Source organism: Dasypus novemcinctus, chromosome 23 (assembly GCF_030445035.2).
Source record: "Dasypus novemcinctus isolate mDasNov1 chromosome 23, mDasNov1.1.hap2, whole genome shotgun sequence".
Classification (NCBI taxonomy): domain Eukaryota; kingdom Metazoa; phylum Chordata; class Mammalia; order Cingulata; family Dasypodidae; genus Dasypus; species Dasypus novemcinctus.
This window is the reverse complement of record NC_080695.1, coordinates 40,078,502-40,106,066: the sequence shown is the minus strand read 5'-3', so window position 1 is coordinate 40,106,066 and position 27,565 is coordinate 40,078,502. Positions and strand designations below refer to the sequence as shown.

At 39.6% G+C, this 27,565-nt stretch overlaps 1 protein-coding gene across 1 annotated transcript in view; it reads left to right on the top strand.

The window, feature by feature from the left end:
* Window positions 1–27,565, top strand: part of LOC101447972 (phospholipid-transporting ATPase ABCA3-like) — a 310,634-nt gene that overhangs the window by 261,161 nt on the left and 21,908 nt on the right. The window contains exons 25-26 of the mRNA XM_058286295.2: window positions 12,789–12,914; window positions 13,137–13,331. Coding sequence (XP_058142278.1) covers window positions 12,789–12,914; window positions 13,137–13,331 — 321 coding nt within the window. The remainder of the gene's footprint in view (window positions 1–12,788; window positions 12,915–13,136; window positions 13,332–27,565) is intronic.

Below are 27,565 nucleotides of genomic sequence, written 5' to 3'. Positions count from 1 at the left end.
TTTCCCTCTTCATGTATTATTGTTATATATATATATATATAATTTCTATATGCTGTGAACCCTACAATGTATTGCTATAATTATTACATTATGTAATGGTTTCTCTTTTAAAGAACCTGAGAGAATCTAGGAGAGCAGGTATATATTTGTAGCCTTTGTTTTATTAGCCTTCTTATTTATCATTTCGGTTCTCTTCATTTGTCATGTAAATTAAAGTGCTATTCAGTGCCTTAGTCCAATATAACTTTACTCCCACCCACCTACTTTGTTCTTTGGCAAATATATTACATTTCTATGTGTTATAGGCCAAACAGTACAAATTGTTTCATGCAATTATTTTTAAATCATTTGATAGAAGAAAGGAGAAGATGTGAATTTATACTGTTTTTTTAATACTTACCATTACCAGTGCTCTTTGTTTTTTCACATGAATTCAAAGTATGCATAGTGTCACTTGTTTCATCCTGAACAAATTTCCTTTGTATTTCCTGTAAGGCATGTCTGCTAACAACAGATTTTCTCAGTTTTTGTTTATCTGGGAGCATCTTTTTTTTTTCTTCACTTTTTAAGATAGTTTTGCTCGATATTGGATAACTGGGTCACAGTGTTTTTTCTTTGAGTACTTTGAATATGTTATCCCACTGCCTTCTGGCCTCCATTTTTCTAATAAAAGACAACTATTGAATATAAGGGGTTCTCCTATAGGTGATAAGTGTTTTCCCTTCCTGCTTTCAAGATTTTCTCCTTGTCTAACACTTTCAGCATTTTCATTATCATATGCCTGTGTTTGGAACTCTTTGTATTTATTTTACTTGGTATCCACTGAGCTTCTTGGATGTGTAGATTGATGTGTTTCATCATATTTGGGGATTTTTCAGCACTTATTTCTTTAAATATTCTTCTGCCCTTTATTCTCTCTTCTTCTTCTGCCATTCCCATTATGAATATGTTAGTGCACTGAAAGTTTATTTTCCCACATTTCTCTGACACTCTGCTCATTTTCATATTCTTTTTTAATTCTCTGTTCATTTGAATTACATGCACTCTATCTTCAAGTTTGCTAGTTCTTTTTTTGGCCAGTGAAAACCCACTATTGAGTCTCTGCAGTGAAATTTCATTTCAGTTATTATACTTTTCAACTGTACAATTTCCACTTGGTTCCTTTTTAAAAAATAATCTATCTCCTTATTGATAGTCTCTATTTAAGAAGACATTATCATCATACCTTATTCTCTTACTTCTTGAAGCATCGTTTCCTTTAGTTATTTCAACACATTTGTAATGGCTACATGCGGTCTCTAAGTCTAATATCTGGTTGTTCTTAAATGCAGTTTCTAGTGCCTGCTTTTTTCCCTGTGTATAGGTCATACTTCTCTCTTTCTTTACATGTCTCAGAATTTTTGTTGAAATCCGGAAATTTTAGGTAGCATATAACTGTGGTTACTCCTCCTCCAGGGACTTGTTTTTTGCCAATTTGTTCAGTGACTAGCTGGACTGTTTTAATGAATTCTATTTCCCTTGCACTGTTATGCCTCTGAGGTCACTCTTCAGAGGGTATACAGCCATGGATATGGTCACAGTCACTCTGGAATGTCAATAGTTTTTGCAGGGCTCTCTTTTACTATCTGTGCCTTTCCCTAACCACAACCAGCTGTTAAAGCTAACTAATTTCAAGATGGTTTTCTATTGTTTTCAACAATGTCCTAGGACAGGAATTCTTAACTAGGGGTCTATCAGCTTGAATTGAAACTCAAAAAAAAAATTTTGTGGGGCCATGTTGGATTGGGTGTGTGTGATATGTTTATTAATTAATACACAGTATAGGGAAGCAGATTTGGCTCAATGGATAGAGTGTCTGCCTACCATATGGGAGGTCTCGTATTCAAACCCAGGCCTCCTGACCCATGTGGTAAGCTGGCCCATGCACAGTGCTGATGCACGCAAGGGGTGCCATGCCACACCGGGGTGTCCCCACATAGGGGAGCCCCATGCACAAGGAGTGCACCCCATAAGGAGAGCCACCCCATGCAAAAAAAAAGGTACATCCTGCCCAGGAGTGGTGCTGCACACACAGAGAGGTGACACAGCAAGATGATGCAACAAAAAGAGACACAGATTCCTGGTGCTGCTGACAAGAATGCAAGTGGACCCAGAAGAACATACAGTGAGTGGACACAAAGAGCAGATAACAGGGGGGAGGTGAACACCATGGAGCCTAGAGTGATTACAACTGAAAATGGGAGGATTGCATCCAGCATCCAGGTGGAATCTGAGCCTCCTCTTGACATAAAGGTGCAATGGACACAACCAATCCAGTGTCCACATAGAAGAGGTGGCATTGGATTGGGAAAAGTGGACATAATGGACAAAGGGTATGGGGAAAGGCAGGAAGAGATGAGAGGTGGAGGCATCTTCGGGACATGGAGCTGCCCTGGATGGTGCTTCAGAGGTAATCACCGGACATTGTAAATCCTCACAGGGCCTACATGATGGAATAGAGGAGAGTATGGGCCATGATGTGAACCAATGTATATGAGGTGCAGAGGTGCCCAAAGATGTACTTACCAAATCCAATGGATGTGTCATGATGATGGGAACGAGTGTTGTTGGGGGGGGGGGAGAGGGGGGTGGGGGGGTGGGGTTGAATGGGACCTCACATATATATTTTTAATGTAATATTATTACAAAGTCAATAAAAAATAAAAAAATTAAAAAAAAAAAAAAACAGGGGGGAGGTGAAAGGGAGGCTGGGGGGGGAGGAGGGGGAAGGGAGAAGGGAAGAGAAACAATATTTTTTTTTAATCTTAAAAAAAATACACAGTGTAGTGTGGATTTATTAAGGGGTCTGTGGTTTTCACCTGACTGGCAAAGGAGTCTGTGGAACAAAATAGGTTAAGAACCCCTGCCCTAGGACATATATTGCACCACAGACTTATTCAATTAAATTCAAGCTACTTTGTTTGAGGTCAGTATTTGAGGTTTGTTCTCATAACAGGATCCTTCCTCTTAGTTGTCTCTTTTATTGGTTCTCTTTGGTAGACCATAGATAGACTATATATGTCATTACCTTATTACTCTAGTGACACTGCTAGTCTCCTCTTGTTTGCTAAATTTCACTGAAAACCTCTACTGTTTTTTAGAACATCTCTAGGCTTGAACGTCCTCACTAATTGTTTCAAATAAAGTCACGTCCTCTGGGAAGAGAGTAGGAGCTCTATGTTTTACAGGGTGATTTCTTAGCCACAGCTCTAGAGCTGGGAGATGGGTCAGTGGTGTGCTTATCTCTGAACAACATCCCTACTTTAGGATCTGAGTGATAAGAAGGATTCCCTGATCTTCTTTGCTTACCTTTCCTGGTATGGAGCTTCTGCCCTAAGTTAGAGCAACCAGGGCCCCAGTATAGCACATCATGCCCAAGGAAGAGCTTCTGCCTGCTAATGGGGAATAGGTGAAAAAGGGAGCCCCAGAACATAGCCTCTGGAACATGTAGCTGAAGGTAGGTATGAGTAATGCTGACATTCTTCCCTTTTTGAAAAGATACCATATGCTGGAAGCTGGAGGAAAAAGAGAACTGTGTTCTTGGCTGCACCCACCTGGAGTGAAGATCCATCACACTGGGCTGGGATGCAGGGAGAGAGTGTATGAGTCATAGGTCAAATGCCATAGGCTTTCACTGTTCTTACTGAGTTTTAGCAGATTTTCTTAAATAAATATTTGTTCATTTTCTTTACACATTTAGAACTCTTTCCAGAAACTTTAAATGGTTATTTTTCAAATAATTTTCCCTAGTTTTGCTTGGGCACAGATCTATAGATTTCCTCATATTGCCATTCTGGAAGGATCTACTAATAACAGTAGTTCTCCAGCAGAACACCAGTAAGTCCACTCTAATCCATACTCTATTCCTCCATCCTGTGGTCCCTGGGATAGTTATGTCCAGTCCCCCTCTACATCAAGAGGGGGCTTAGATTCCACATGGATGATGGATGTAATTCTCATGCTGGCACCTGTAGGCACTCTTGGCTCCCTGGTGTGGTGGTTGACCCTCTTCACCTCCCTGTCAGCTGGCCAGGGTAAATCCAACAAACCAGAGGGTAGGAGCCACAAGTCTGCTGAGGCCCAGGACCTGACCACCACATGGAGAGTCCAGGGATTTAGGTCTCCTGAGTATACACCAACCCAAATGCCAACCACAGGTCTGGTAAAAGTAACAGAAAGAGGCATGTGTAGAAAGGTCATATCTGAGTCCAACTCCATCCACTCAGGAACACAAACTCCAAAGTAGGGCCAACTGACATGGCCATAGAACCTGTGGGTCCTGCAGCCCTCAGGAGAACCAGCCCCTGGGTTTCCATCTACCTTGGCTCTCTCTGGTACCCTGCTGAGGCGTGAGTAAGTGCAACCCCTCTGATGACCTCCCGACTCTTTTTTGGAGACTCTTAGCCATATAAACTCACTTGTCCTTTCCATTTCCCCCTTTTATCCAAAGTCAAAGAGCAGTTTTTAACACCTGATATTACATGTAGGGTGAGATATTCTGCCAGTCTGAGTTGACCCCTTTATTCAAGGTCTTTTTCTAGTTACATCATCAGCTGGTGCTTGGTAGTAATCCCTCAGTGCCAGGGAGGTTCATCCCTGGGAGTCATGTCCCATGCTGGGGGAAAGGCAATGCATCTACATGCTGTGTTTCACTTAGAGAGTGGCCACATTTGAGCAACAGGGAGGCTCTCAGGTGGTAACTCTTAGGCACCCTGCCACTCTAAGCCTAGTTCATATTTCAGGCACACAAGCTCATAATCGGAGCCATCAGTATCAAAGGCTCATCATTGAACCATCCATCTTTGTTGGTCTTTGCCATTGCACTTGGGGTATTGTTGCTGTTCCTTTGGGGAATGTGATAGAGATCCCCTGGCCAGGAACTCAGCACTCTCTCAGCTGTCATTTCAACTGAAACCACTATGAAAATATCCAAACCTTTCTATGTACCCTGTATACATGCCCTGGAGAACTCCCTCCCAACCATGTGCCCCCCACCAATAACACCCCACACAAGTGCTCCTCCCCCGCCATAATTGAACCTCTCTGTAGTCCAAAACTTCTTCAAAAAGGAAGCCTAATATATTGCCAGGTTCCATTAATTGTAAAATGGAATATAGTGATGGGTTTAAAGGTTAAATATAGAATACATAGAAATTTAGAAAAATTAAATAAAGGAAAAATAAATTGGGGTATCAAAAAATGAAAAAATGAAAAAGATTTGTTTTTGACATTTTGCCTTTCATCACTGCTATAGGTGTTGCCCTGAATGTACAATGACAAGGAAATTACTTCCATTTCTTCCTCAGTGTCTACGTCCTTTCTTTTTTTTCCTAATTATTAAGTTGTCTTCACATAAGTTTTAAATCACACTAATTCACATATACAATATATGGTACTCCCACATATCCAACATCAAACCCTTTGTCCCTTCCCCAACAATGATCTTTTTACATGTTTATATTATATTTGCTGCAGCTAATGTACAGATATTGAAACAATAGCTTTCAAACATGGTTCTGCTTGGGTTTACATTATGGTTTATACTTTAGACTATACAATTTTCTAAATTTTTAGTTATCTTATATTTTACATTATGGTTTATATTTTAGCCTATAGACTTTTATACCCTTTTGGTGTAATTTTTTTTTGTTTGTTTGTTTGTTTTGTTTTTTTTTTGTTAAATTAAATTTTTTTTATTGACTTTGTAATAATATTACATTAAAAATATATAATGTGAGGTCCCATTCAACCCCACCCCCCACCCCCCCTCTCCCCCCCCAACAACACTCGTTCCCATCATCATGACACATCCATTGGATTTGGTAAGTACATCTTTGGGCACCTCTGCACCTCATAGACAATGGTCCACATCATGGCCCATACTCTCCTCCATTCCATCCAGTGGGCCCTGTGAGGATCCACGATGTCCGGTGATCACCCCCGAGGCGCCATCCAGGGCAGCTCCACGTCCCAAATACGCCCCCACCTCTCATCTCTTCCTGCCCTTCCCCATACCCATCGTCCACCATGTCCACTTTTCCCAATCCAATGCCACCTCTTCTATGTGGACATTGGATTGGTTGTGTCCATTGCACCTCTATGTCGAGAGGAGGCTCAGATTCCACATGGATGCTGGCTGCCATCCTCCCATTTTCAGTTGTAATCACTCTAGGCTCCATGGTGTGGTGATTGTCCTTCTTCAACTCCATCTTAGCTGAGTGTGGTAAGTCCAATAAATCAGATTGTAGGTGCTGGAGTCTGTTGAGGCTCAGGACCTGGCTATCACATTATCAGTCCAGAGATTCAAATCCCCTAACTATATCTTAAACCCCAACGTTAACTGCACCTCCAGCAGATTAGTATGAAAGTCTTATGAAGGGAGATCCCATCTGAGTCCAGATTCATCACACATAAACACCATTTCCAGAGAGGGGCCATCTGCCCTGGTAGTAAACCATAACTCTCATGGGTCTCTTTAGCCTTCATAGGAACCAATATCTGGGGGTTGTATCTGCTTTATCTGTCTCTCTGACTCTGCTCAGTTGTGCATGAGGGCAATCCTTCTGCCAGCCTCCAGACTCTTTTTTAGAAACTCGTAGCCATATAAACTCATTTCTCCTTTCCATTTCCCCCTTACTTTAGGTCAAACAGCATTTTAAAGTCATGTTGTTTTATGTAGACATGGATATTCTGTTGATCCGCATTGAACCTTCCATATAAGGTCCTTTTCCAGTTGCATCATCAGTTGGTATTTGATAGTGGTCCCTCGTTGCCAGGGAGGCTCATCCCCGGGTGTCATGTCCCACGCTGGAGGGAAGGCATTGCATTTACATGCTGAGTTTGGCTTCGAGACTGGCCACATTTGAGTAACATGAAGGCTGACAGGAGGAAATTCCCAGGCACAATGTTGCTCTAGGCCTTGTTCTTGTTTTAGGTTTATCAGCTCACAAGCATAGTCATTAGCATCAGGGGCTCACTGTTGAACCCTCACTCCCTCCCGGTCCCCGCTGCTGTACCTGGGAGACTATCGCTGCTCCCCTAGGGACCACGGCAGAGCACCACTGGTCAGGAACCCAGTACCCCCCCCTGCTGGGTTTTTAATTGTTGCCACTATGAGTATATCCAATCATTACCATGCACCCTGGACATATGTTCTGTACAGCTCCCTGTCAGCCATATATCACCTGTCATTGGTATCCCATACCAGTATCCCTCCATTGCCATTGTTGAAACACTCTGTGATCCAGAACTCCCCGAAATTTGAAGCCCAATATAATGTCATGGTCCCTTACTAGGGAATGGCATATAGCGATGGGTTTAAAGGATAGATAAAGAACTTGGATAAAGTTAGATAAAGAACTTAGATAAAGAATGTTGACTTGAAAAAATTCCACATCCTATCCTTCCCCCCCCCCCCCCCCAATTATTCAGCGTTTCTTCGTAGGAGTCCTAGACCACAGCAATGCATATATATAATATACAGCACTCCCATACATCCACCACAACACCTTTTTCCTTCCACAGCGATACTCTTACACCCTATTCACATCATATTTACTTAAGGTGATGTACAGAGTCTGAGATATTAGCTTTCTAACATGGTAATATCTGTGCGTACATTATGGTGCATACTTTAGGATACACAGTTCTTTACATTTTTAGTTCTCCTATGTTTTACATTATGGTTTACATTATCAGTCTGTCGTCTCCTATATGTTATGGTGTAATATTACATGTTTTATATCCATCCTTGTGTACTCTCAAGAAACTCCTCCCTTGCCCCCCATTTACTTTGGTTCCACACATTTAACGTCCATTTTCCCTTCCACCTTGGTGCCCACAGTGACAGTCAACCTCCGTTTCCTGAGGAGCCACTTCCAGAGATAGATGGAATAGTGTTTAGGGCCTAACTTGCTCATCTGCCCCAATGCCCTGGGAGCCACCCTTTCTCTCGAGGGATAGAGTTCCCTCTATTTGGTGGCATTAGTCCTCCCCAGGATGTGGGTCCACCCCCACTCTCACTACTTGGGATTCTACCCCATGGTGTCACCCACTCTGGCAGAATGAGCATTTAGACATTCCCCAGGAGCCCGTCCTGCATCAGACCCTCCCCTCCGAGCCTTCTAAACAGGTAACCCTCTTTATTATATTTTGATATTATTTTCTCGGCATTTTACTCTCCACCACCTCCTAACCCTCTCCTGTGTTCGTATGCTACCCCTCCCTCCCCCCACTTTTGGGCAACATTACCCAACCGTCCCTCCCCAGCCACCCTCAAACCCGTAAAGCCCCAACCAAAGGCAACCCCTTGCCCCCATTTTATCTCTTCTTTGTGTTCATACTTACCACCATCTCGTCTTAAGTTCCACCCCTGCAGACATCGGCTCATATCCTTCCTCCACCCTCCGATTTCCTGTAAGCCTATCGTTCAGTCTCTTGCTATCTAGGGCAGCTTGTTTATTTCATATCATTGAGGTCATGTAGTATTTGTCCTTCAATGTCTGGGTTGCTTCACTCAACATAAGGTTCTCAAGATTCATCCATGTTATCACATGTGTTTGTAGTGTGTTTGTTCTTACAGCCGAGTAGTATTCCATTGTGTGTATATACCACATTTTATTGATCCACTCATCTGTTGATGGGCATTTGGGTTGATTCCAACTTTTGGCAATAGTGAACAATGCTGCTATGAACATTGGTGTACATATATCGGTTTGTGTCCTTGTTTCCAGTTCTGCTGGGTATATACCCAGCAGTGGTATTGCTGGGTCATATGGCAAATCTATGGCTAGTTTTTTGAGAAACCGCCATACTGTCCTCCAGAATGGTTGGATCCTTCTGCATTCCCACCAGCAGTGGATGAGTGTTCCCCTTCCTTCACATCCTCTCCAGCACTTGTATTCTTCTGTTTTTTTCATAGCTGCCAATCTTATGGGTGTAAGATGGTATCTCATTGTAGTTTTGATTTGCATTTCCCTGATAGCTAGAGATTTGGAACATTTTTTCATGTGCTTTCTTGCCATTTGTATTTCTTCTTCGGAGAAGTGTCTGTTTAAGTCTTTTTCCCATTTTTTAAATGGGTTGTTTATCTTTTTATTTTCAAGATATAGGAGTTCTTTATATATGCAAGTTATAACTTTCTTATCAGATATATGATTGCCAAATATTTTCTCTCACTGTGTGGGCTCCCTTTTTACTTTCTTGACAAACTCCTTTGAGGTGCAGAAGGCTTTAATTTTGAGGAAGTCCCATTTATCTATTAGTTCTTTTGCTGCTCGTGCTTTTGGTGAGATATTCATAAATCCATTTCCTATTACAAGGTCCGGTAGATGTTTCCCTACACTGCTTTCTAAGGTTTTTATGGTCTTGGCTCTTATATTTAGGTCTTTGATCCATCTTGAGTTGATCTTTGTATAAGGTGTGAGATGGTAATCCTCTTTCATTTTTCTACATATGGCTATCCAGTTCTCCAGACACCATTTGTTGAATAGGCCACTGTCTCCCAATTGAGAGGGTTTGGTGGCTTTATCAAATATTATGTGGCTATATATGTGAGGTTCTATATCAGAGCTTTCAATTCGATTCCATTGGTCTATGTGTCTTTCCTTATGCCAATACCATGCTGTTTTCACCACCGTAGCTTTATAGTATGTTTTGAAGTCAGGTAGTGTGATTCCTCCAATTTCGTTTTTCTTTTTCAGTATGTCTTTGGCTATTCGGGGTCTCTTTCCTTTCCAAATAAATTTCATAGTTAGTTTTTCTAGTTCCTTAAAGAAGGCTGCGTTGATTTTTATTGGGATTGCATTGAATGTGTAGATCAATTTTGGTAGGATAGACATCTTAATAATGTTCAGTCTTCCTATCCATGAACAAGGAATAGTCTTCCATTTATTTAGGTCTTCTTTGATTTCCTTGAACAATCTTGTATAGTTCTCGGTGTATAAGTTCTTTACCTCTTTAGTTAAATTTATTCCTAAGTATTTGATTTTTTTATTTACTATTGTGAATGGTATTTGTTTCTTGATTTCCTCCTGATCTTGCTCATTATTGGTGTACAGAAATGCTACTGATTTTTGCGCATTGATCTTATAACCTGCGACTTTACTAAACTCATTTATGTGTTCTAGAATCTTCGTTGTAGATCTCTCAGGGTTTTCTATGTATAGGATCATGTCATCTGCAAATAATGAAATTTTGACTTCTTCCTTTCCAATTTGAATGCCTTTTATTTCTGGTTCTTGCCTCAGTGCTCGAGCAAGTACTTCTAAGACAATGTTAAATAGGAGCGGAGACAGTGGGCATCCTTGTCTTGTTCCTGAGTTTAGAGGGAAGGAGTCTAGGATTTCTCCATTGTAAACAATATTGGCTTTAGGTTTTTCATATATACTCTTTATCATGTTCAAAAAATTCCCTTGTATTCCAATCTTTTGGAGTGTTTTTATCAAGAAAGGGTGCTGTATTTTGTCAAATGCTTTTTCTGCATCAATAGATATAATCATGTGATTTTTTTCCTTCAATCTGTTTATATGGTGTATTACGTTGATTGATTTTCTTATGTTGAACCATCCTTGCATACCTGGGATGAATCCCACTTGGTCGTGGTGTATAATACGTTTAATGTATTGTTGAATACGATTAGCAAGTATTTTGTTAAGTATTTTTGCGTCTAGGTTCATCAGAGAAATTGGTCTGTAATTTTCCTTTCTTGTGATGTCTTTGTTTGGCTTTGGTACTAGGGTAATGTTGGCATCATAGAAGGAGTTGGGTAATGTTCTTTCCGTTTCGATGTTTTGGAATAGTTTCAGCAGGATTGGTGTCAGTTCTTTCCGGAATGTTTTGTAGAATTCACCTGTGAAGCCATCTGGCCCTGGGCTCTTCTAAATATAAAAGCCATGACCATAAAACTAGTAGAAGAAAATGTGGGGAAACATCTTCAAGGTCTTGTGGTAGGTGGAGCTTTCTTGGACCTTACACTGAAAGCACATGCAACATAAGAAAAAAATAGATAAATGGGACCTCCTCAAAATTCAACACTTGCACCTCAAAGGGTTTTGTCAAAAGGGGGAAAAGGTAGCTGACTCAAAGGGAGCAAATATTTGAAAACCATATATATATCCATGATGTATAAAGAAATACTACAACTCAACCATAAAAAGACAACCTGATTAAAAAATGAGCAAGACTTATATACACATTTTTCCAAAGAAGAAATACAAAATATATATATATAAAAGTTCAACATCACTAGCAATTAGGGAAAAGCAAATCAAAACTACAATGAGATATCATTTCTCAACTATAAGAATGACCACTATTAAAAAGTTAGAAAACTAAAAGTGTTGGAAAGGATGTGGAGTGATAGGAACACTTACTCATTGTTAATGGGAATACAGAATGGTACAGCCACTGTGGAGGACTGTTTAGCAGTTGAATATAGATTTGCCACTACTAAGTATATACCTAGAAGAACTAAGAGCAGTGACACAAACAGACATCTGCACAACAATTTTCATAGTGGCATTATTCACAATTGCCAAAAGATGGAAACAACCTAAGTGTCCATCAACTGAAGAATGGATAAGCAAATTGTGCTGCATGCATGTGATGAAATATTATGTAGCTATAAGAAGAAATGAAGTTATGAACCTTATGACAACATAGACAAACCTGTAGGACATCATATTGAGTGAAGCAAGCCAGACACAAAAGGACGAATACTGTATGATTGCACTATTATCAACAAAATATATTGTGTAAATTCATGGAGTAAATAACTAGAATATAGGTCACCAAAAAATAGAATGAGGTTAGAGAATGGAAAGCTGAGGATTAATCTGTGCAGAATTGGTTTTTCATAAATCTTTGGAAAGAAATAGAAATGTTGAAAGCACATCATCATACTGTTTGTAATTAGCAGTGTTAATATAATATATGGATATGACAGTGTTTGAAAAGAAAAGTCTAAGGTCATGTATATACTAAAAAGAAAACTAAAAAATGTAAGGTGGGACTGTTCGGCATAGTGAAACTTAATGTGAAATATAAATATGGGTAATATTGCATATATAAGACAGTTTTTCTTTGAAAATGAATAAATGTACATTAATGTTACAAGATGTTAACATCAGGCAAAAGTACAACCAAAGCAAAATATGGACAGTAGAATATAGTAATATATTAATAATTTTCCTTTAAGGGTTAAAAAGGAAATATACTAAGTGAAAGGAACTAGACAAATGGTACTACATATATTGTTTCAATATGTCTATAAAAAATATAAATATAAATAAATTCAAAAGATAGGACCTGAATAGCAGCTATGTATGGCAGGGAAAGCAAAGAGAGTTTGGGAGGGGTTTATTAAGGCATAGAGTTTTTTGGTCTGTTTATTATTATTATTATTATTATTATTGGACTAATGAAAATGCTCTAATAATGATTAAAGTGATGAATGCACAGCTATATGATAACAAATATCATTATTGATTGTACACTTTGAATGGATTGTACCATTTGGATGGGTTGTATGCTTTATTAATATATATCAACAAAATTGATTAATAAAAAAAACCTCTGTTAAGTTTGTACCTGAAAGCTGAGACAATATTCAGGAAATCCCATGAAAATAGTCAAGAAAACTTCTATTTTGATATCTTTGAGATTATCTCCCAATTTAGCTTTCCTGAATCCACCCAGTTTAGACCAGATATCTAAAGAGTATCCCCTTCAATAATTCTTATCTTATACAGAATATAGTGTCCAAAGAATTATCTGGTGAATCTGAAGATGAAGATGTAGAAAAGGAAAGAAAGAGAATCCTGGAACAGCCTCATGAGTTTCTGAATACCACAGTACTTGTTAAGGAACTCACAAAGGTAATATCATTCAAGAGTCAAAATTATGCTGGCCTTGTCACTGCTTAAGAATGTATTATTGGTATCAAGGAACTATGTGGCTCTTTAGGATCTAGGTATAGTCTCCCAGTAGAATAGAAGAGTTCATGTGAAACTGCCCCAAATAGTGGTGGATAGGAGTATTGATTGTATTTGGCCTATATGTAATCTTAATTATTTTGTGTTTTCTGGATCCTTTTTCAGATTTATTTTAGGTGTCCAGCCATCCTGGCTGTGAAAAATATCTCCTTTGCAATCCAAAAGGAGGAGTGCTTTGGGTTGCTTGGATTTAATGGAGCTGGGAAAACCTCTACCTTCCAAATGTTGACTGGAGAAAAGATCATTACCTCTGGTGATGTGTTCATTGATGGCTTTAGCATCATCAAAAACATCTATAAGGTAAGACTCTATTACCAAAATGTGAGAAGCATGATGACGTGGGGGTTCAGTTAAGAGGCAGGTGGCCTCAGACCATAGATGGGAATTATACTAGGCATTGATATTGATACTGTTGGTTCAGTCAGTAGATTCTAGAGAGAGAAATTTTTGTGAGGTGGCAAGGCAAAAAGAAAGCCTTACACCGAGCATCTTAGACAAGAGTCCCTTTTACATTCTTTGAGACTTCTGGAGTAAAAATTAAGTTTTCTCAAAAGTGCATCTAGGGAAATGGGCTTGGCCCAGTGGTTAGGGCGTCCGTCTACCACATGGGAGGTCTGCGGTTCACACCTTGGGCCTCCTTGACCTGTGTTGAGCTGGTCCATGCGCAGTGCTGATGTGCGCAAGGAGTGCCCTGCCACGCAGGGGTGTCCCCGCATAGGGGAGCCCCACGCGCAAGGAGTGCACCCTGTAAGGAGAGCCGCCCAGTGCGAAAGAAAGTGCAGCCTGCCCAGGAATGGTGCCGCACAGATGGAGAGCTGACACAATAAGATGACGCAACAAAAAGAAACACAGATTCCCGTGCCGCTGACAACAACAGAAGCAGACAAAGAAACAAGATGCAGCAAATAGACACAGAGAACAGACAACCGGGGCATGAGTGGGGGGGAGGGGGCGGGAAGAGGAGAGAAATAAAGAAAATAAATAAATCTTTAAAAAAAAAGTGCATCTAACATATGCCAGACAGGATGCTGTAAGTGTATGAGGAAGGCCAGGCAGAAGCTTACCAACAATTCATTTGCAGCTGATGCCTCGGCCTGTAAAACCTGTAAGCTCTGCAGCAGGATAGTCCTACAGAGTGATCCCAAATTAAAGCAAGGTATCTTGGTCTTTGTATCCCTGAACCAGCCAGGAATTGGCTATACCTTCCACCTGGGGATGGTTAACTTTGGGAGGAAGGTAAATGAAGAGAGAATTTCAAGAAGGAGATAGTCAAAGGCATGAAATGCCAAGAAACATCACAAAGGTAAAGCCTGAGTGGTTTCCATGGGATTTAGTAACTAGAACTTAGTTAAAATTGGCAAGAACAGGTGAAAGATTGCCATGTGAGTGGTGGTAATGAGAGCCTGAATGGTGAAATTCATTTCTTCTCAGTTCATGGGACACTATCATCATGGAATCAGGAAAATGGGTTGGGTAGTCTGCCCATGGTAGTCAACTATCTGGATATGAAGCTAAGAGTGTATACTATCCTTTGAACAAAAGATAGTTCTGAAACAAAGAGAAGAATTAGAATTCACCCAGAGCTATGAGGAGATAGGGGGAAATGTTTTAAAACTTGACCAACTGAGCACAACTCTAAAGAATGAGTAGAAGGGGAGAAGTTGAGGATTTAGAAGAATAAGGGATACAAGATAAAAGAGGAGAGTGGGACCTGCTAAGTAGTCCTGGGAGAGGATGGGGTGGATGGGATCTCCCCTAAATAGATATTGATTATCAAATCTATATATATCTTAAAGTAAAACTGCTAGGTCATGAGTACATGGATGTCCAATTTTAATAGATACTGACAATTTTCCAAAGTGGTTCTATCAATTTCCTCTCCTACCAGCTGTGGATGATGGCTTCTATCATTCAAAATCCTTGCAAATATTTGATACTGTCAGTCTTTTAGACTTTTCTTCTTAGAAATTATGTGGCTGTTTAGTGGGTTTTCATTTTCTTTTACCTGATGAATGAAGCTGAATTTATTGTCAAATATTTATTGGAAATGTGAATGTCCTATTTAGTGAAGTGGCTGTTCAAGTCTTTCCCTCGTTTTTCTATTGTGTTATCTGGCTTTTTGTAATTATTTGCAGAATATTTTTTCTTGCAGAATAATTTTTCTTTTGATGAAAAAAGTTTGTAATTTCAATAGTCTATTTTTTCTCTAAGCTCACTATTTTGTGTATGTTTGTCTTGTTTAAGAATTCCTCACCTACCCTAACTTTAAATTAAATCTTAAATTTCCTTTGTTATCATCTATAGATTTCATTGGCTTATCTTTCACCTTTAGATCTATAATTCATCTGTAAACTGGTGTGAAATAAAGGTCAAAATTCATTCTTTTTCTTTTAGTGTATGAATAGCAAACTGACCCAGTCTCTTTTGTTGAAGTATTCTCTGTCCTTGCTCCATAATTTTGCAGTTTCAATTTTATCAAATATCATGCGTCAAATAAATGTGGTCTTGTCTCTCAACTCCGTTCTGTACCTTGGGTATATTCTTCCATCCTTGCACCAGTACCACACTTTCTTAATTAATGTAGCCTTATCAAAATATGAAATAGGAGTTCAGGCAAGATGGCATCAATTTAAGTGCACACTCAACACCTCTCTCGCAAAAAAACAAACAAACAAAAAACAGGTGAGCGAGCTGTTTTGGGAACCCACAGAGCAGGAGGTTTCAGAGTATTGATCTGAAGAGAGCTGGACCACGAGATGAATTGTTCAAGGTAAAACCCTGAGTTTCTAGCCCCTGAGGCTAAACCGCACTCTTAATGCAATAAGCCTCTCACCTGGCCACCCAGCGGGAGGAAGCATTCTCAAGCATTCTCTGAGACTAGGAGGGTTCTGGTGAAGGGTGGAGAGTGTTTTCCTTTCTGTGGGTCTGTTTACTTGAAGCCCCTTTGAGCTTTGAGGAGCACACCACCTGGCTCAGAGGTTGCAGCAGGAAGAGGGGAGAGGCGAATCTGCTGAGGCAGCCTGATTTACCTAGCTTACCTGGGAGAGAGGAATCTGGCCTAGGAGAGGGTGGAGTCAGGCAACTGACTAGTCCATGCTGAAAACCAACAAATATCAACTCCCCTAAGGGATGTGGGCAGCAGGAAGCACTTAATAGGCTTCCATAGCCTATTTAGGACCCCCGAAAGGAGGGAGTGGTTTAGAAGAGGGTTGAATGTCTTTTTTCTGCGGGAATTAGGTCACCAGGGTCCTATGTGAATTTCAAAAGCAAACTCAACCTGACCCAGACAGGTTAAGGGGAATTCCCTCCCACAGGGTATAGAGTCCTCCTGCCCTGGGAGAGAAAGCAATAAGAAGAGAAAAGGGACCGGACAGACCTGCCTGAGGGAAATTGACTGGATAGCATTATGAAGAGATATCTGATCCAAAGAGAAAGTTTAGCTCAGTGGAGGAGTTTCCACCTTGAATACACTAGGTCCCTAGTTTGACTCCCGGCTCCTCAGAGAGGAGAGATCCACTAGGATACCAAACACCCAGCTGATACTTTAGGACAGGGAAAACATAGACATTATATTTCTGCTAACTTCTCTTGGGTCTCTTATTTTCCTAAAAAAAAAAAAAAATTACTTTTTTAAAAAAATTAACTTAGTTTAATCACTAAAACTCACTTCAAAACCTGCAGAAGGAAGGCTGCAAGGTAACTGATGAACATCAGCAGCCTGAGAAACACCACAGGGGCCTAAGAAGGAAGGCTGTTCTTCCTTAGTGTTTGTTTAACTGCTTTTTGTGTTTGCTTTTTCTTGTTTTTCTTTCCACTTTCTCCCTCACCCCCCCCCCTTTTTCTGTTGCTTTCTCTTTTTTTTTAATTTGATGCTGCTGACTTGTCTCTTTTTACTGTGCTTTCTCCTCCATGATTTCCCCATTTCTGTGTATTCCTATAGATTTTGTCTGCCAAGGCTATCTCTCTTCCCTCCTTTATCTTCCTATCTTCTGCTTTCAGTTGTTATTCTTATATTCCACCTCTCTGTTTAGCACTGTTTTTCTGGTTTACATTTCTTTTTTTTTTTTTTTTGTCTTTATTTTTTTAATATTACATTCAAAAATTATGAGGTCCCCATATACTCCCCACCCCCTTCACCCCACTCCTCCCCCCATAACAACAATCTCCTCCATCATCATGAGACATTCATTGCATTTGGTAAATACATCTCTGAGCACCACTGCACCTCATGGTCAATGGTCCACATCATAGCCCACACTCTCCCACATTCCACCTAGTGGGCCATGGGAGGACATACAGTGTCTGGTTACTGTTCCTGCAGCACCACCCAGGACAACTCCAAGTCCTGTGAACACCCCCACATCTCATCTCTTCCTCCCAGTCCCTACCCCCAGCAGACACTATGGCTGCTTTCTCCACCTGGTTTACATTTCTAACTCATCTGTTCTGTTTTCTTTTTTTCATTAGCTTTTTACTTTTGTCCTTTCCTTTCTCTTTCCTTCCTCATCATCCTGGCCTTTTAATTTCTTCTATATATTTTTCTCTATTTGAATTTCCATTTCACTTTAGGTACCCCACTTTATTATTCCTATTACTCTACACTAGTTACCTAGCTACATGAGTTAAATACACATTTTTCTAGGTCTTATAGGGTTCTTTTTCTACCTTTTATTGTTATTATTACTATTATACTTTTCCTTTCTTATCTCTTTCACTCTCTCTGGCCCTAATATTTTCCCCTCAAAGGAATGTAGAAATCAGCAAGGAAATAGAACAAGAAGAACAAAGTGTCAAAGAGAAATCTTAACACACATAGACAAAAACAGCACCTAAATAAAACCCTAAAGAGAGAAACTAATCAACAGAACAAACCCATCAAGATAAAAAGATGACCATACTGCAATAAAAAATTATAAGCCATACCAAGAAAGTGGAAGACATGGCCCAGTCCAAGGAACAAACTAAAAGCCAGAAAGAGATGCAGACCATCAAACAACTAATTAAAGCTGTCCAAACAAATATCATGGACCAAATTAATGAAGTAAAAGAAGAAATTAAAGATATTAAGAAGATGCTGGGAGAACATACTGAAGAAACTGTAAGCATACATAAAAAGATAACAGATATGATGGTGATGAAAGGCACAATCCAACAAACCAAGAATACAACAATGGAAGCACATAACAGGAGGTTTGAACAGGCAGAGGAAAGACTAGAGATGTGGAAGCTAGTACATCTGAAATCAAACAGATAATAGAACAGATAGATAAAAAGATAGAAAAATTCCAGAAGGGACTTAGGGATTTGAACAACACAAAATGCACGAACATGTGTATTATAGGCATCCCAGAGGGAAAAGAGAAGGGAAAGGGGAAAGAAGGAGTGTTGGAGGAAATAATGGCTGAAAACTTCCCACCCCTATTGAGGGAGATGGATGTACATGTCCAGGAAGTGCAACACACTCCAAACGGTATAAATCCCAACAGACCTACTCCTAGACACATACTTATCAAACTGTCCAATGCTCAAGACAAAGAGAAAATACTGAAGGCAATAAGAGAAAAGAGAACCATCACATACAAGGGAAGCTCAATAAGATTAAATGCAGACTTCTCCTCTGAAACCATGGAGGCAAGAAGGCAGTGGTATAACATAATTAAGGTACTAAAAGAAAAAAACTTCCAACCAAGAATTATCTATCCAGCAAAACTGGCATTCAAAAACGATGGAAAGTTCAAAATATTTACAGATAAACAGAAATTAAGAGAGTTTGCTAATAAGAAACCTGCCCTTCAAGAAATACTAAAGGGAGTTCTGCAGGTTGAATGGAGGGAAACAGGAGAGAGAGATCTGAAGGAGAGTGTAAGAACAACTAAAAAGAGAGAGAAATAAAAACAATACATGACATACATAAACCCAAAGAAAACATGGCTAATGTAAGTAATTCCTTGAGAGTAATAACGCTGAATGTTAATGGATTAAACTCACTAGTCAAGAGATCCGTGAATCACAGAGTGGTTCAACATGGATCACAGAGTGGTTCAACAATGGCGGTGGAGGAATACTGATATGGGATGTTATTGACAGGCTATATATGGTTGACAGGGAGTTATACAGGGCATATGTTCAGGGTACATGGTAATATTTAGATATACTCATAGTGGAATCAATTAAAAACAACAGCTGGGGGGATACTGGGTTCCTAGCCGGAGGGGCTCTGTTGTGGTCCCTGGGGGAGCAGTGACAGTCCCCCAGGTGCAACGGTAAGAACCAGGAAGGAATGAGGGTCCAACAGTGGGCTCCTGATACTAATGGCTATGCTTGTGAGCCTATACACCTGCAATAAGAACAAGGCCTAGAGTAGCATTGTGCCTGGGAGTTTCCTCCTGACAGCCTTCATGTTACTCAAATGTGGCCACTCTCGAAGCCAAACTCAGCATGTAGATGCAGTGCATTCCCCCCAGCGTGGGACATGACACCCGGGGATGAGCCTCCCTGGCACCGAGGGATCACTACCAAATACCAGCTGAAGATGCAACTAGAAAATGACCTTGAATTAAAGGTTCAATGCAGATCAGCAGAATATCCCTGTCTACATATAATAACATGACTTCAAAATGCTGTTTGACCTAATGTAAGGGGGAAATGGAAAGGAGAAATGAGTTTATATGGCTATGAGTCTCTAAAAAAGAGTCTGGAGGTTGTCAGAAGGAATGCCCTTATGCACAACTGAGCAGAGTCTAAGAGACAGATAAAGTAGATACAACCCCAGGTATTGGTTCTGTTGAGGGATAAAGAGACCCATGGGTTCTATGGTCATGGCAGATGGGGTTCACTGCCATGTCAGTTGGTCCTTCTTTGGAGCTGGTGTTTCTGCGTGATGGAAGTGGACTCAGATGGGATCTCTTTTCACGAGACTTTCATGCTACTTTCCTGGAATTGTAGTTGGTGCTGGGGTTTAAGATAGATCTAGGGGATTTGAATCTCTGGACTGACAATATGATAGCCAGGCCCTGAGCCTCAACAGACTTCAGCTCCTACACTCTGATTTATTGGACTTACCCCACTCAGCTAACATGGAGTTGAAGAAGGTCAACCACCACACCATGGAGCCTAGAGTGCCTACAACTGAAAGCAGGAGGATTGCATCCAGTATCCATGTGGAATCTAAGCCCCACTTGACATAGATGTGCAATGGACGCAACCAATCCAATGTCCACAGAGAAAATGTGGCATTGGTGTGGGAAGGGTGGCCATGGTGGCTGCTAGGTGCGGGGAATGGGAGGAAGAGATGAGATGGGGAGGCATTTTCGGGACGTGGAGTTGTCCTGGGTGGTGCTTCACGGACAACTACGGGACATTGTAGATCCCCCCAGGGCCCGCTGGATGGAACGTGGAAGAGTGTGGGCTATGATGTGGACCATTGACTATGGGGTGCAGCGATGCTCAGAGATGTACTTACCAGGTGCAATGGATGTGTCATGATGATGGGAGAGAGTGTTGCTGTGGGGGGAGTGGGGGGTGGGGGCAGTGGGGTTGAATGGGACCTCATATTTTTTGAATGTAATATTTTTTTAAAAAATTAAAAATTTTTTTAAAAATTTAAAAAAATTAAAAAAAAGAGATCCAGATTGGCAGAATGGATAAGGAAATATGACGCATCTATATGTTGTCTACAAGAACCCACCTTAGACCCAGGGATTCAAGGAGGCTGAAAGTGAATGACCAAGAAACAATCTTATAAGCAAACAATAAACAAAAAAAGGTGGGAGTAGCTATACTAATATTGGACAAAATAGACTTTAACTGCAAAACTATTTTAAGAGAGAAAGATGGACACTCTATATGGGAAAGGGGGTAATCTTCAAAGAAGAAAGAACAATCATAAAACATTTATCCACCTAACCAGATAGCCTCAAAATACATAAGGCAAACACTGGAAAAACTAAGTGGAGAAATAAATGCCTCTAAAATTATAGTGGGGGGACTTTAAAACACCAATATCGCCTTTAGACAGAACATCTTAAGAGAATATCATAAAGAAATAAAGACTTTGAATAATACATTAGAGGACTGGGACCTAATAGACATATACAGAACACTACACCCAAATACAATGGGATATATGTTCTTCTCAAGTGCACATGGATTATTAATAAGATAGACCACATGCTAGTCCACAGAAACATTCTCAATGAACTCAGAAAGATTGAGATTACACAAAATAGTTTCTGTGACCATTATGCAAAGAAAATGGAAATCAGTAAAGGCCAATAAGCCAGATTAGGCACAAAGATATGGAAGTTAAACAACATACTCTTAGACAAACAGTGGGTCAAGGAGGAAATTGCAAAAAAAATCAGTAACTACCTTGAAATGAAAGAAAAGGTCAACACAACATATCAAAACCTATGGGATGCTGCAAAAGCTGCACTGAGAGGGAAATTCATAGCCATAAATACATATATCAAAAAAGAAGAAAGAACTAAAATTGAGCACCTAACAGCACACTTGGAGGAATTAGAAAAAGAACAACAAACTAGCCCGAAAGGAAGTAGAAAGAAGGAAATAACAAAGATTAGAGCAGAACTTAAAAAATGGAAAATAAGAAAGCACTAAAGAAAGTAAACAAAACCAAAAGCTAGTCCTTTGAGAACATCAATAAAATTGACAAACCCTTAGCTAGACTAACAAAGCAAAAGAGAGAGAAGAAGCAAATACACAAAATAAGAAGTAAGGAAGGGGAAGTCACCACCAACCCCACAGAAATAGAGTATCATAAGAGGATGCTTTGAAAATGTATATGCCAACAAGAAGGACAAATTAGAGGAAATGGATAAATTCCTAGAAACACAAAATCAACCTACACTGATGAAAGAAGAAATTGATGAACTCAACAGGCAAATCACATTTAAAGAGATAGAATCAGTCATTAAAAACCTTCCAACTAAGAAGAGCTGAGGACCAGGAGGCTACACAGATGATTTCTACCAAACATTTCAGAAGGAACTAATACCAATTCTGCTTAAACTCTTCCAAAAAAAAGAAGTAGAAGGAACATTGCCTAACTTATTCTATGATGCCAACATTACCCTAGTACAAAGCCAAAAAAAGGTGCCACAAAAAGGAAAATTACAGACCAATCTCTCTAATGAATCTATATGTTAAAGTCCTCAACAAAATACTTGCTAATTGTATTCAACAACACATCAAATGAGTTATACAACATGACCAAGTGAGTTTCATCCTGGGTATGCAAGGATGGTTCAACATAAGAAAATGAGTCAATGTAATACAGCACATAAATAGATCAAAAGAAAAAAAATCACATGATCATCTCAATAGATGCAGAAAAAGCATTTGACGAAATACAGCACCCTTTCCTCATAAAAATACTGCAAAAGATAGGAATGGAAGGAAACTTTCTGAATATGATAAAGGGTATATATGAAAACCCCACAGCTAACATCATATACAATGGTGAAATCCTAAAAGCTTTGCCTCTAAGATCAGGAAAAAGAAAACAATGCACACTATCACCACTCCTTTGTATCATTGTGTTAGAAGTACTTGCTAGAGCACTGAGGCAAGAAAAAGATATAAAAGGCATCCAAATTGGAAAGGAAGCAGTAAAAATTTCACTATTTGTAGATGACATGATCCTATACATAGAAAGCCCTGAGAAATCTACAACAAAGATTCTAAAACTTATAAATGAGTTCAGGAAAGTCGCAGGTTATAAGATCAACATGCAAAAATCAGTAGCATTTCTGTACATCAATAATGAGCAATCTGAGAAGGGAATCAAGAAAAAAATACCATCTACAATAGTAATTACAAAAATCAAGTACCTAAGAATATATTTTAGTAAAGATGTAAATGATTTATACACAGAAAGCTACAAAACACTCTTAAATCAAATCAAAGAAGACTTAAATAATGGAAAAATATTTCCTGTTCATGGATAGGAAGACTAAACATCATTAAGATGTCTATCCTACCCAAACTAATCTACAGATTAATGCAATCCCAATAAAAGTCAACACATTTTTACTGAATTGGGAAAACTATGAAATTTGTTTGGAAAGGCAGGAGGCCCCAAATAGCCAAAGACATATTGAAAAAAAAAAAAAGAAAATGGAGGAATCACACTGCCTAATTTTAAAACATACTACAAAGCTACAGTGGTCAAAACTGCATGGTATTGGCACAAGGCTAGACATAGTGACCAATGGAACCAAATTGAGATTTCTGATATAGATCCTCACATATACAGTCATCTTATAATTGACAGGGCCACCAAGCCCACTCAACTGGGAGATAATGACCTCTTCAACAAATGATGCTTGGAAAACTGGACATCCATATCAAAAAGAATGAGAGAGGGACACCACCTCACACCTTACAGAAAAATCAACTCAGGATGATGGATCAACGATCTAAATATAAGAGCCAAGACTATAAAGACCTTGGAAAATAATGTAGGGAAGCATCTATGGGACCTTGTAATAAAAAATGGGTTCACGAACTTAATACCTTAGCACAAGCAGTCAAATAGATAAATGAGACCTTCTCAAAATTCAAACCTTTTTACACCTCAAAGGAGTTTTTCAAGAAAATAAAAAGACAACCTACCCAATGGGATAAAATATTTGGTAACCATATATCTTATAGGGATCTAATATCCAGCATATATAAAGAAATCCTACATCTCAACAATAAAAAGACAATGCATTTAAAAAATAGACAAGTGATTTGAACAGACACTTCTCCAAAGAAGAAACACAAATGGCTAAAAAACACATGAAAATATGCTTAACATCACTAGCTATTAGGGAAGTACAAATCAAAACTACAATGAGATACCATCTTACATCCATTAGACTGGTGGCCATTAAAAGAAAAACAACAGAGGACTACAAGTGTCTGAGAGGATGTGGAGGAATGGGGACCCTTATCCACTGCTGGTGGGAATGTAGAATGGTCCTGCCATTGTGGAGGATAGTTTGGTGGTTCCTCTAAAAACTAACTACAGATCTGCCATATGACCCAGCAATTCCACTGCTGGGTATATGCCCAGAAGAATTGCAAAGACATCAATATATATACACACACCAGTGTTCATAGCGGCATTATTTACCATTCCCAAAAGTTGGAATCAACCCAAATGCCCATCAACTGATGAATTAATAAACAAAATGTGGTATATACATGAAATGGAATATTATTCAGCTGTAAGAAGGAATACAGTACTAACACATGGGATAACATGGGATAACACTCAACCTTATGTTGAGTGAAGCAAGCCAGGGATTGAACGACAAATATTACATGACCTCTCTGACATGAATTATCTAAATTGAGCCAACCCAGAGAGCTAGACTATGGAACATAGGTTTATAAGAAATAGAAATGGAGAAGAAGGTTGGGAACCAATGCCCATACAAGCTAAATCTATGATACAGTGGAAGTAAATAGTTGGACAGTGCAGGGATATAACAGGGGTGTAGTGATACATGGGGTTGGGAGGTGCAAGATTAATGGAGGGGTTAGAAGGTTGGAAGGGAGGGTTGGATGGTCCATGGAACTGGGGGGAGGGCTGAGGGAGGGAGAGGGTGAACACTGGGGATAGGTGGGTACGTGGTTGAAACTACAATCTTCACAATATGACAGGGAAAGGCCTACTGGTTTTGGGTTTTGGGTAGGGGTGCACTGGGGATGAGAAGCCCTTGAGGCAGTCTTCTAGAGAATGTGCAAGTGATTATTTTGTCATAGTGTGTTTTATCAGTGGGTGGAGACTCACATGGTGAGGGGGGAGGGGAGTTGGATTCCCATCCTGGAGAGTCCTGATATGTTCTCAAACAGTGGGGAGGGTGTCTCTTGCGAGCATGGGCAATTCCTAATGGGGGAGAATGACTAGTGTGTCAAGCATTGTTGCAAGTATCTATCAATCCTGTCCTTCAAGGAGTGAAGCCTGGTGGTAGCTGTGGGCCCTGGAGGGAGGGGAAAGGAGAAATGGAATAGATGGAAGAGGGGGTATATAGAGGACAATGTGGGTGTTCTGCATGATCCTGTAATGAAGAATAAGGACATGTTAAATTTTATCAAAAATTTTATAAAAGCATATGGTCCAAAGTATAAACCATAATGTGAACCATTGACCATGGTTGGTAGCTATGTATCAGTACTTGTGCACTAATTGTGGCAAATGTACCATCCACATGTAAAAAGGTTGTTGATTCAAGATCAGGGAAAGGGTAGAGAATGTTGGATGTATGGGAATCCTTTATATTCTGTATGTGGCTTTACTGTGACCTAAAACTTCTTTGAAGACAAACTGAAAAAAAAATGTAGGATACTGGGGAAGAAATGGAAGAAAATCCCACTGTACATACAGGACAACAGATATTACAGTGATGAAAGGAAAAACACCAAAAAAATTTAATATTTTTTGTAATTTTTTTAATATCCCAATTTTTAAAAACTGTATTTTAGTGTCAATTTTACTAAATTACTGCATGTTTGGTTTCTTATGTTTGGACCTGTCATTGTTGTTTCATTTTCCTAATAATTGTATTTGGCAATATTCTGGGCTTCATTTTTGAGGAGGTTTTGGATTGCAGAGGGGTTGCAGCTGTGGAAGGGGAGGATCATTGGTGTGGGGTATCAGTGATGGGTGATGCATGGGAGGAGGTTTGCCTGGGCATACATATAGGGTATGTGAATGTGTTCAGGTCTTCATGGGACATTGCCACAATGGGTAGAGATTCACACAACAATTGAAAGAATATTGAATTCCCATCCTGCAGAGCTCTGCCACCTTCTCTAATGGAACAGCAACAATCCCCCAAATACAGGGGCAATGACTAGTGTCCATTCACAGGTCCTTGATACTTACAACTATCCTTATGAGCCTTGACCTTGAAGTTGCAACATAGCCTGGTGTTTAAGATGCCTAAGGGTTGCCTCCCAGGATCCTCCCTGTTGCTCAAATGTGACCTCTCTCTGAGCCAAACTCAGCATATAAATGCATTACCTTCCCCCCAGTGTGGGACATGACTTCCAGGGATGAGCCTCCCTGGCATGAAGGGATTACTACCAAACACCAATGAACAATGCAACTGGAAAAAGACCTTGAATAAAAGGCAGAAAGGATAAAGACAAATAAGTTTATAGGATTAGGAGACTTCAAAATTGGTCAGGTGTTCTTTCCAGAGGTAATGCTTATGCATGTCTCAGCAAGAGCTTACAGACTGCCAAAATAGATACTACCCCCAAGTAGTGGGGTTCTCTGAGGGCTCTGGAGACACCTAGGTCCTATGATCATGACAGATAGCTCCAGTGGTTGGTGACTTTCCAGTGGACACTACTTTGGAGTTTATGCTTCCTGTTGTGACAGAGTTGGGCTCAGATATTACTTCTCTACACATATCACTTCTGTCCCCTTTATCTGAACTTATAGTTGGTGCTGGAATTGGTAAGTGTACACCCAAGAGACTCAAACTTCTGGGCAGTCCAATTTCCAGCTGGGTCCTGAGCCTCAGCAGAGTTGCAAAACCTACTCTCCAGTTCATTGGACAGCTAACAAGGTGAGGATGGACAACCACACCAAGAACTAAGAGAATCTACAACCACAAGCAGGAGACTCCCATCCACCAGCCATATGGGACTGAACCCCACCCTCAATTGGAGGTGGAGGATTGGGGAATAAAATATGGGCTAGAGTGGACCAGTAAGTCTACTGGTATTCTACTGTAGATTTATAGTGATTCTAGCAATGGAGGAAATTATACTATTGATGTGGAGACAGCGGCCACTGGAGGTGCTGAAATCAGGGAGAGGGGTAAAGAGGTGTAATATGGGGGCAATTTCAGGGCTTGGAATTGTCCTGAGTGACATTGCAATGGCAGATAAAGGTCATTATATATATGGCCATAACCTGTGGAATTGAGTGGGAGAGAGTGTAAATTATAATTCATGATTGGTGGCAATGTTCCAAAATGTGTTCATAAATTGTAATGAGGTACCATACTAATGAAAGAAGTTGTTGAGGTGGGAAAGGGTGGGAGTTGTGGGGAGTGGGGCATACAGGAATCCCCTATATTTTTTTATGTAATATTTTATGTAATCTAAGTAACTTTTATAAAAAAATAAAAAATATATTTTAAAAAATATGAAATAGTAAAAATTTGTTCTTCAATATCATCCTTGTTATTCTTGTCCCTTTAAAATTATAGATGAATTTAATTATCAATTTGTCTTTACACAAAAAGCTGGAATTTTTATGGGATTCCAGAAAAATTGACATATTTACAATGACCATAATGTATCTATAAGGTATTTCAGTATTGTTGAGTGTCTCAAAATAATAGTCTTATAAATTTGCAATGATTTTGCACTAATAAGAAAATTCAGCTAGCTCTTTCTACATAAGGTAGAAAAATAATTATTATATGCAGTTTACTGCTGTTTATTTTACACTTTTAATATTGCTTTAAATGGTATTTTTAATTTTATTTTAAATTACTAAATGG